The sequence below is a fragment of the Urocitellus parryii genome, chromosome 12, assembly GCF_045843805.1.
Source record: "Urocitellus parryii isolate mUroPar1 chromosome 12, mUroPar1.hap1, whole genome shotgun sequence".
NCBI lineage: Eukaryota > Metazoa > Chordata > Mammalia > Rodentia > Sciuridae > Urocitellus > Urocitellus parryii.
The window spans coordinates 102,837,135-102,848,603 of NC_135542.1; the positions used below are offsets into that span (position 1 = coordinate 102,837,135).

Genomic DNA, 11,469 nt, shown 5'->3' on the forward strand with positions numbered 1-11,469 from the left:
ACACAGCCCACAAAAGTGGAAAGGACAGACTGCAAGTTCTAGTACTCCTTCTGATACTGCGTAGGAAACCTTCTGGATTTATTTCCTCATTTGCCAAACAAAGGTGTGGGACCAGTTGAATTTTAAGGTTCACTTTCTGACATTAAAATATAATTCTGAGACTGAAAAATAATTGCTCTCATTTCCTATTTATTCTAAAAAGACTCAATTTACAGGAACTCCTGACATGTTTAAAAAGACCTGATTTTGTACTTCTTTTTAAAAACTTCACTATTTCAACCTCAAAGTACTATAAAAATTTTAAGCTTTCTTATAGAAGAAATATTTCTCTTTCATCTTATTTTCTCTTCGCACTTCAACTTTCCTTTCTATCACAAGGTATAAAACTGAAGTGGGGGGGTGGGGGATTGGTACAGGAATTTCTAAACATTCTAATTTGCCCCTCCAACAGGGATCTGGAAGGCATCTATGAGTGCTTTTTTTTTTTTTTTTTTTAACGAAAATCAATATTGCAACACGTATGACCTTAGCTATAATGTGCTACCAATTGAAACTTAAGAGACAGGGAATAAAATTCCCTGGCATCTCTAGTTCTTTTAACCTCAGACTTATGACCATTAAAAAAAAAAAAAAAAAAGAAAGGGGGGGAAAAAAGTTTGACAGGTGATGTTGTGGCTATTTTCCCAGTGGGAATGAAAATAGGCTTAGAAATATGGCATACTGACTTAGAGGTTTTTATACAAGAAACACTGCCATTTGTAACCCCACCTCTAATATAGGAGGTATCTTGGTTTAGATCTAAGACCTCCCAGGGCCTTAAAAACAGGTTAATCCCATGATTTAGATGTTTCAAGCACTCCAACAACAGAAAGCTAGATGGGATGGTCTCAAAAAGGATCTAGGAAGAAAATTCAGTTCACTGTTAAGTGCTGCTAGGGTGGGTTGAGGAACCAGATCTTTTAGACACACTTTCTTTCTTTCTCTATGTTCTTTTTCCTGTTAGGACAACAGACCTACTAAAGGGTATGATCTTTCAGACCCTCAGACCAGCAAGACCTCAAGAGAAAAAGACATCCTGTGGGCAAATTCCTTCCGGGGTTTTCCTATCACAGTGGCTGTGCTGCACATCTGGCCTTCTACATCCTAACCCATAACCAATGCAGATTAAGCTGATTTAGGCCTATATCCAATCTGACCTCATTCTTGGTGCTCACACTCTACTGAGCAGAGATATTAATGGGTACATCTTTGGGGGGGTTTTTGTTGTTGTTGTTGTTTTGCTTGTTTTTCCTTTTGCCTAAAACACCCTCCTAAGAATTCCATAAAACTTTTCCAAATAAGCCCAACTCTTTCCTACCTGCCAAAGTTATCTAGCCAGACCTTTGTCCTCAAGCAATTTGGTAACTAAGTGTAGCTGTTGAGTACACACTCGTTATTGCACACTTTTAGAATACAATCTTCTCAAGAAAAGAATTAAGTTAGAAGCAAGGTGGAAACAAGAAAGTAAGGAAAAACTTTAACTGAATGTCTAGTTTAAATGAGGTACTTCATATAAATTCTGCAGTGAACACAAATCATCCTATGTATTATCATTTCTAAAACACAGTTTTTCCACTTTTTAACATCTTTTAAGTTAAGATGTATCTGATAAGCAATCACTTCACAATTTCAATTAGCAATTGTTTACACTGTTTAATAGTAGGCCAAATAATGGTGAACCTTATAAGTGGCAATGCCTCCAATCCATTAAAATATGGTATTATTGGCACGTGGTTTGAAACATTGGTTGAAAAAACTACTAAGAAAAAAACCTAGAGTCATAACACACACTGTAAAGGGACTAGCCAATCCCTGATGTGACTGATTCTAAAGTTTCTTTCTACAATCACCCATCCACCAAACACAGAGACTTTGAACCTGACAAGAATTTTCAACAGTCAGCATTACTCAGACTAGCAACCTTGAATGATAAATTTTCAGGAAGTGAAATGAAGTGTGCACACTGCCGGATGGAGACAGCGCAAATAAATTGGTTAAAATCCCTGCTAACCCAGCCTCTGCTTCCTCGGGATGCAGAAAACGCCTTTCCGCTGACCCTACAATCCACAGAACGAACAATTCGAATTCTTTTCAATTCTCCAATTTCCTACCGACATACTCTTCCCCTACCTCTCAAAATCAGACATTCACTCTCCCAACTGAGTTTATCTAGACCTCTTCACCTTTAGCTCCAAATAGGGCCAGTCTAGACGCCACCTCCAACTCGCCACTTGTCACCATGGAGGCAAAAGCATGATCCCAGGTCTACTAAGCTCCCAGACCCGAATCCTGACTAAGCCACCCAGGTGGCCATCTGGCCCACCTATCCAGCAAAACTCCCTCCACCCTAAAAGGGTCCACATGAGGTTCGGGCCCCCAATGGCTTCCTCGCCCAGGCCAAGGTTCCGCCCCGGAGGGACAGCGGTGGCCTGAGCCTGGACGTTATGTTCGGCGGGGCCAGGAAGCACGAAGGTCAGAAAGACAGAGCCCAGGCCCGACTCACGCAGGAAGGCGCGCGTCAGCTGGCGAGCGGCGGCTAGGCCGCTGCTGCCGGAGACCATGGTGGCGGTGGCAGCTGCAGAGGCTAAGCCTGCGGTCATCCCCCAATGACACTCCCAGGACCCCCGGGGACCTGACAGGGGCCGAGGCAGGAAGAGGAGGGTGGCTATAACAATAGCCTGAAAGAATTTCTCTCAACAGAGGGCTATTCACTGAACATAATGGGTCTTATGTGGAGAATAAAAAGAAGCACACTATATAATGTGTAGATAATAATTTATCTCTTCCCTGAAATTGAGTTTGGTTAACTTTAACTACAACGGCAACTTAGAGCAAACCCTATGCGAGCCTGGTTGGCGCGGGGCGTTGTGGGAAATGAAGTTTGAAATCCCGATTTGGAAGCTTAAAGTGGGAGCGGGCTGGAAGCGCTGCGGTATGCTTCCGGAGTCTAACCCAAGGGCGGAGGACTGACCGAAGGAGTGAAGAAACAAGTGAAACGCAAAGAGTAATGCCGGGTCCTAGGCCAGTCTTCTGCACCTTCATTTCCCTCTTCTGGCGTCCAGAGAGGATGAAACCCCTTCCACCCTTGCAAGGACCTGGAAGAATCCCCCCACTCCCACCCCGAAATAGTGAATCTATTCTCCCCCAAGAGTCTAGTAAAGGAAAAACGCGACGAGAAAGACCAAAACCTACTGACTGTGTCTTCTAATGTAAATCCTTTGGTTAAGCAAACTATCATACACCTTTGATTATGACTAAGTTTATGAGTTCCTCTTTCCTAGGGATCCTAAAGACTGAAATTCGATGTCAAAAGTGATTTTGCCCAATTTTGCCCAATTTAATAACTTCTGTAAGAGCTTTGGAAAGAAACTCAAGAGTCCCAGAGTCAAAAGGTAAATAAGAGATAAAGTAGTCTGCACATGATATTCCTCATCATTATCATTAATAAAATTATTACTCAAGTTTACTGAAGTAGTTATAATTTGCCTCAAGTTATGCGATGGGATTGCCGAATGAGATTGCCCAATATTTTCTCTATGACCCAGATATTGTCCTAGACAGAACGGGACTGCAAACTCTTCCCTTATCTAGTGGATCCTGTCCATGGGAGAGTTAAATAGTATCAGTGCATTCCAAATATGAAGACTCATTTCAAATAGCTAAATTCTTCCTGAGCCTTCACTTGCTAAGAGTTACACATTTAGTTTCACTTAACTGGTAAAATGCATAATGCAATAAATATAATTTCAGTATGATTTAAATGAATTTGTATTTTCATGAAGAAAGGGATTTTAGTTTGGTTTATATGCTATATCCCTAACACCTTGAACATTATCTGACACAAAAATAGAACTCATTATGTGTTCAACTGGATTGATATAAGAAATAGTGGTATACACATTATTTATTGAATCCACAATAGTTGATGAGCATAAGGATATTTCAATCCCTTGTGAAACTACACTCCACACCAATTCTGTAGCTCATAAGTTGGGGACAATTGCACTAGACAGTAAGTATATCATTATATATGTACAGATTGAGTTTTGGAAACAGATATAGATTCAAGTTCTAATTCAGCCACTAGATATGTGACCTCTGGGTTACAGTTTTTCTCATATCTCATGAGTATTGTAAACAATTAATACATTCAGTATGTAAAGCTCTTGATGTATTTCATAAGCATTTGGTAAGTGGTAGTTATTAAAGATAAAAAAAAAACTTTTCTTCATATAGCAGAGTGATGTTGAATTGATGTGAATAACCAGATGTAGAATAGGATATTTCCATTTGACTCAAAACTTTGGCTAAAGCCCTAAAGCTGAGGACAACAGGGTAAAAATACCCCCACATACTAAGGAGGGCATTCCAAGAGCACCCTGTCTCCAAAGTTTGGTAAGAAGTGCCAAACTTTTCTTTGGATTCTCACCATCACAGCCCAGCCCACTCTAGTAAGAAAGACAGAAATTCACTGATTGAGGGGATTGATTCTTCTGGGTCTTCAGCTGTCAGCTTAATATTTCCCTTTCCTTCCTCACCCAGCTAAGCTGATGAGGAAGGGTTCCTTACCAGAAGAAGACTGGCATTAAATTCCTATAAAACTGCAGAAATTCATGACCCCACCTCAGTGCCCTAGGTACAATTTGATAAAGAATGCTTGGGAAAACTTGAACTTTGAAGGCTGACCTAAACATGGAGAATTATGTCAGCTTCCTGCTTAGAGAATTCTAAAGGCAGGAGGCTGATTGGCAGATAAGACAGTATTTGGTATAGCAAGATATATAGCATTCCCAGTAGTGAAATTGATGCCAGGAAGGGAAGCAAAGCCCCTTCACCCCAGTAAGATTGTCTTTTGGGGCGAGGAATCCTATCTTTTAAAATCATAGAAGACCCCTGGATAAGTTACAAGAAATAAGCCAAAGAACACAAAACTCACATTATTAGGGTGCTATAGATGAAGGTACTAGGCAGGGGAAGGGAGAGGAGCTTATAGAAAAATCGATAAAGTGTCCATAAAGATCCAGTGTTCCAGAGAGTATGAACCAGTAGGAGAGAACCACAAATAGCACCATTAAAGAGATTTTACCTAGACTTCACTCTGCTTTTAGAGGAGCCAAGAGCAAACAGGGAAGAGGAGGAGTAGTAGAAGAGGAAGGAGGAGAACGCAGGCCCTGACCCTTGTCCAGCTTCAAGATTTGAAGCCAAAAATCATGCCAGATCTGAGAAGGAAGGAGAAGCTTTAAATTAGGTCTAAGGTTGATATTTTCAGTTGGCTCAAATGGATGAGAGAGAGAGAGAGGGAAAAAAATAGAAAGGTCAAAAGTCTGATGGGCTTTCTGCTTGATAAGTAATTTTTATTGTTTATGTATAAAAGTTGTTATAGTTCTGTATCTTACCTTGATTTTAATATAAGCCTGATTTTTTCAGGATTTTCAGATCCTCTAGTTTTCATCAGAGTCTTGTCCAAATCTCTGGACTAATGCTAGGGTAGGGTGGATGCAGTGAAAGAAGGATTTGGTCTTCTGGCTTGCTGGCATCACCTGATATGTCCATCTTTCTACAGCTGATGGTCCAAGTGATTGCTACATCATCCCTTGCTTCCACTTGCAAGGCCCCTTTGTTCTGGCTCTGTCAGCTCATTTGAGCTCTTCTCAGGCACACAGAGAACCTTCCAGCTTCTCTGAGACACCAGAAACATCCTTGCTTGCCCAGGCATACCATTAGCTGCATCTTGCCACTGCTTCATGAACCCCCTCAAACCAGTCTAGTGATGCTAGGGATTACTTACCTCCTTCCACTGCAAAGCTGAGGACATGGAGGTAGGGGATCAACACCTAAGCTTTCCTGGCTTTCCCTCTTCTTTCCTAGCCCAAAGTCCATTTTCTGATCTTGGAGACATTAATTCACACATTTGTCCTAAATCTAAATTATTTCTGTCCCCAGGTGTCTGTAGTAGACTTGTTTTCCTAGAGCAGTGTACCAAAAATAACAAATAGAAATTGGTATGGGAAAGAGGTATAAGTACTGGTGATAAAGAGGGTCAGAAAGTAGAGGAAAATAGGAGGAGGAAAAGCATCTATTAGTATTACAAAGTATGTTCCTGGTGTTATTTGGCTGTGCTAAGATTTTGTGTGTATTCACCCAGGCAGTCTGACTCTGACATGTAGAACTGGAATAAGAAGAGCCTTCTCTAGGCCCATTGTTTGGACTTCTTTCTGGGGAAAAAAAATCTGTTTTCTAAATGCAATAATGTCTGCTTCATCCCTAGTGATAACAAGCACACTTGAAGAGAAACCTATTGTATACAAGAAAGGCTGGGACCTCTAGGGCTGATGAGCCAGCCTAAGCCCTCAGGCGCCACCACAGGTATCATTGATCCCTTCATCAAACAAATAGGCTAGGAAGTAGTATCCTTGTCCTTTATTATAGAAGATGGTGTAACATGAATCAGAAACACCTAAACCCAGACAAATCTTCAGCATTTGAAAGTAAGGAAGAGAGATGAATCAAAAAGACTTGATATTATTTTCATCTGAAGTACAGTCTCAAAGAGAGAATGAATGAATCACAATGAACCAGCTACCACTACTTGCTAATTTGAGCAGAGAATTTTGAGCAGTCCCTGACAGGTACTTGAGCTACTAGTTTGGTTTCCTTTCTTAAAGAATTTTCTGAAATGTACCCACAGAGTCCCCCTCAAAGCCAATGACAGTTAATTGAATAATTGATCTTACTTAGCACCTCTGAAGAGGTAGTTACCTTTACACTGGACCCTAAAGGAATGTCAAAACCTTTGACCTTTCCTCTAGAAGAAATGAATTCCAAATATAATTTCTTTTCCTCATACTTGAGCTCTACTGTGGATTTTATTTCATGGGAAGCAGACTGAATATTCTGGACAAGACTACCCTAGGGACCAAACCTGTTGAGGAGTGGGGAAGAGAGCAAGATAGGTCAGAAAGAGGTCGAGCTATTTGTCACAAGCATGATATATGTAATTTTGGCTAAAGCCCTTAAAATTGCTCTGAATTAGGCCAACATGACCAGGCCTCTGTACCTCCACATGGATCATCAGCAAATCTGGGCATCTCTGGAAAGGGGCTTGATCATGGTTGAGGTATCTCTCTTCATCCAGGAAATGCCTGAAAGGATGAGCAGACAGCTGAAGGGTCTTTACTAATAACACTTCCAGTAGGAGGGCAGCATCTCCTTCATTGAAGGGCACCTGGGTGTTGCATCTTTGTATCCACCAAATGTTCCTTCAGGAGAATATTTGATGAGAAAATAAGAGTCAGTCCTGGAGCAAAACTATAAAAATGATAATTTGGTTTAGGTGTCCCTCCTTTTCCCACTCAGTGACCATCTCCTTCCTCTGAAAGTGACCATTTTTCCCTAAACATTTAGTGTTCTCATACTATCCAGCACACACTACCACTAAAAATTTTAGACTTTTGCCCTGTTTCTTGGGGCAGTGTTGTCCCTTAGGGATTAGAAACACCAGGCCAAGTCTTTGACCTAGTTTAATATATTCCTCCCAAGTTACATTTGCAGTTTAACAGAAATGGCTGATTTCTTCGCAAAAAAAAATATGAATCCTGTTAAAAATTCTAGAAAGACACGAGAAAGAACAAGATTCCCTGAGAACCTGGAATAGAGCTAAAGACATTTAGAGCCACTCTGCAACTATGTGGAGTGGGGAGTGAGGAGAAGACCAATAGAATCTTAAAAGAGTTTCTACTATAAAAATAAAAAGAGAAAAGATAAAGTCCTGGGGCCTATGGAAAGGAAAGGAGAGAGTTCTTGGAAAACTCATTGTGGCCTGAGAAAGAACTCTCTAAGGTGGAGAAGAATGATCTATGATCCTGAAGGACAAAGGATGCCTTAGAGAACGTCTCCAGGTTATAGGAGTTTCTGGCTGTGGCTCCATCACTAATTTTCCTCAATATTTTCATTGCTAAGGGCTATTAAAAGTTGCCATTTTCATTGGGGCTTTATATAATTTTAAAATTAGTGAGAGTTGGGTTTTGCAGAATGATATCACCTAACAAAAATTGATGGAATCTGTTTAGACACAAGAGGAAGCATGCCTTTTCTGTGCCATTCTGGAACATTGTCTAACAAGCCCACCAAAGAGTTATTTCATTCCCCACAATGATGAGCCTTTATTTGACTTAATTTCATAGTTCATGCTATAGTTTGGAACCAGAATGTTCCTCCGAGGTCCATGTGTTAAAGGCTTGGTCCAACTTGATGCTATTGGGAGGTGATGGAACCTGTAAGAGGTAAGTCCTAGCAGGAGATCTTTAAGTCATTGGAGATGTGTTCTCAAAGAGGATAGTGGCGCTCCAGCTTCTTCCTTTCTTTCACTGCCTAGCCACATGGTGAACAAATTTACTCTGTTACATGCTCCCACCATGGTTTGCTGCCACAGGCCCAAAGCAAGAGAGCCAAATGATCATGGACCCTAACCCTAACCCTAACCCTAAAACTATGAGCCAAAGTAAACCTTTTCTCTTTTTAAATTGATTACTTCAAACATTTGTTACAGTAATGTAAAGCTTACTAATACAAAAGTAATATGCTTTTGTTAATTATAAATTTTATAGATGATTTCTATTTGGGGATTTGTTCTTTTAAATATCTTCCAAGCTTTTCCATTTTCCACATTACTTTTATAAACAGAAAGAACATTTAGTAGTTTTGCTTGTTCATAAAAGTGATGTAGTTAGGATCTACACTTTGAGAAGCTTGTAGATTTTTGCTGACAGAGATACAAAGTGTTTATACCCATCAGGAAAAAAATAAATAAAAATTATGGTTTTGTTTCCCCATAGATCATTTCCCAGTTTTATATTCACCTGGAAATCTGTGTGCTTCAGTTTCCTCACTTATAAAATAAGGATAATAATAGTCCCTACCTCATAGAGTTGACATTTAAATTAAATAAGATAATCCATGCAAAATATTTAGAAGAAAGACTAATAGTAAACAATAAATGTTAACCATTATTTCCATAGACTAATTTAACTAAAAAAAAAAAAAATAGGGAATATCACTCAGACAGCTGGGCCCAGTTGCTCAAATAGTCATGATGCTTGTCTCACTCTAGTCTTATATCTTCAGAGTTCCAACCAGATCCTTCACTAAAAAAATGCTTCTGTCTTGGTTTCGGTTTCAAACATCAGTGTTAATAGAAAGTCGAGCTTGTACTTTTAGATGCAGATGCCAACAGTGGGCAGCAGATGGCAGCACACATTCTAGGCAGAGGTAAAGGTACAGAAATGGCTCCATATCCTGGAATCTGTGTCCTGCTATTATTTGAGACCCAAAGGCTTAGACTTTCAAATGCTTAATAATAACAAAATGGTATCCCTACTTTAAAAATTATTCTTTTTGAACTTAGCTCAAAGAGAGACAAGATATGGTAGTAAATAGGAAAGAAACAAGGGCCTGGAAAACAAATAAAAATAGCCTCTTTATATTAACCCAGTGCTTGTGAAAGTGTTTCTGCTCACTTCATCAGACAGTCTATAGAGTTCTGATCTGGGCTCCAGCACTGTAGTAGTGTCACTTTGGGAAAATCACTTAATGTCTCCAAGTCTAAGTTTCCCCACTTGTGTTTAATGAAGCTGAAGCAGAGTTCTGCTTTGTTCCCCATAAATAGCCAGAGGTCAGACATCCATCATTTATTCACATTTCTACTTCTTAATGTTTATGACAATTCTAAGAGAGCAGGAAGTCCTCTGTCATTCTGCCAGAAAGAGTTAGAGGTAGCAGAGGTTTAGACTGCAGAAGTCCATGTTACCAAGCAACACTGCCACCTTGCAAGTCCACCATCCTTCCTGGCATGAGGTGACCCACTCTTTTCTCTATACCATCTCTGGCCCCTCTATTCCATCTTCCAAGAGAAGTCATATCTTGTGATCCTAAAAGGACACACCATTCTCATATAAGAAATCTGTTTTCAAAAGCTCCCAGGTGATTTTTCTGCCTTTACTTCTGTTATGACACCTGAAAACTTCTTTTGCCAAAGAAAAAGAATCAAGCTGTGTTTTTCACCACTGGGGCAATCTACCTGAGAAAATGGACTTAGAGGAGGAATGATTTATTTTGGCTCATAGAGTATCCATCCATAGTTAGCTTCATTGTTTCTGGGCCTATAGTAAGGCATCATGGTAGAAGATTGTGGCAGAGCAAAGCCACTCACCTTTTGGAAGCCAGGAAGCAGAAAGAACAAGAAGGAGGCTGATAATGACAACAACAAAAACCCTTTCAGGACACCCCCAGTGACCCACCTCTTCTAACTAGGTCCTATCTCCTACAGTTTTCCATCTCCCATTGATGATATTCAGCTATGAATCACTCAATGGATTAATTACTTGATGAGGTTAGAACCCTTGTGATCCAATCACTTCCTGAAATCCCTACCTCTGAACATTACTGCAGTGGGGGCTCAGCCTTCAACACATGGGTCTTTGAGGGACATTCCAGATCCAAACAAGTGTGCACACAGACACACACACACACAGACACACACACCCCCACACACACACCCCTTTACAAATTTAATTTGGGAGGATAACACTTTTGTATGGCTTACATTGTATATGAATTATAGATCACAACACCTATTCACAGGATCATTGCAAGGTATAGAAAAAAAATGACAATTCCAAAAGTGCTTTGCACACTTCTTGTCCTGCAGAAGGTCTTTCATAAATGACAGTTTACCTTCCTTCTGATCCACTTATTTTTATAATGGTATTATAACTGATATTAAATAATGCCTCCATGTGGAGTAAATGGTTAAAAGTTTTGAATCTTCCTGAAAATGAAATAATATTAGACAGTCACTTCATGAATCAAGCTATTGAATATAGCCTTATCTTATTTTAAAAAGATAGACTTAAGAAAGAGTATAAGCTGTTCCCTCCTACAGGAAGCAAAGCACGTTTTTTGTCTTCCTGGAGACTTAAACCAGCTTAATGATTGTCCAGTCCAATCATTGTCTCACTTAGAGCAGGCAGCAACCCCAAAGTCACAGCTCTGTTTTCTCTAACAACTATTCTGGAGGCAGATCCACAGAGCAGATGTAGTTGTAACTTAACACACTAGGTTTTGTAGTAGATTTGCTCTCATTGGAGACCAACGTAGTGCTCAGAGATTACAACATTAATATAGGAGGACTCCTAGGCCTCTGACTTTCTTTACGGTAGGGGACCTTCACTGCCAGTTAGGTACCCAAGAGGAGGCATTTTAAAATGCAAGTGTTTGATAACCCTGCCTCAGATTTCCTTTAACACAGTGTTATTTTTCACAAGGTTAAGCTTTGCCTAAACATTCCTCTGTCACAAGGCAACCAGCATCTGTTAGTGTCCTGCTCCTATGTGCACTGGTAATGGCTGTGCTATTTGTTATTTCGAGCATTTG

The 11,469-nt window shown here is 40.0% G+C and overlaps 1 protein-coding gene across 2 annotated transcripts in view; it reads right to left on the minus strand.

Annotated features, from left to right (window-relative positions):
- Suclg1 (succinate-CoA ligase GDP/ADP-forming subunit alpha) overlaps nucleotides 1–2,662 on the minus strand; it is a 42,776-nt gene extending 40,114 nt beyond the window's left edge. The window contains exon 1 of one of the 2 annotated variants that reach the window (XM_077791933.1): nucleotides 2,543–2,662. In XM_077791933.1, coding sequence (XP_077648059.1) covers nucleotides 2,543–2,639 — 97 coding nt within the window. In that variant the 5' untranslated portion in view covers nucleotides 2,640–2,662. The remainder of the gene's footprint in view (nucleotides 1–2,542) is intronic. The other variant, XM_077791934.1, reaches the window with a different exon arrangement.
- Between the last annotated feature and the right edge of the window lie 8,807 nt (nucleotides 2,663–11,469).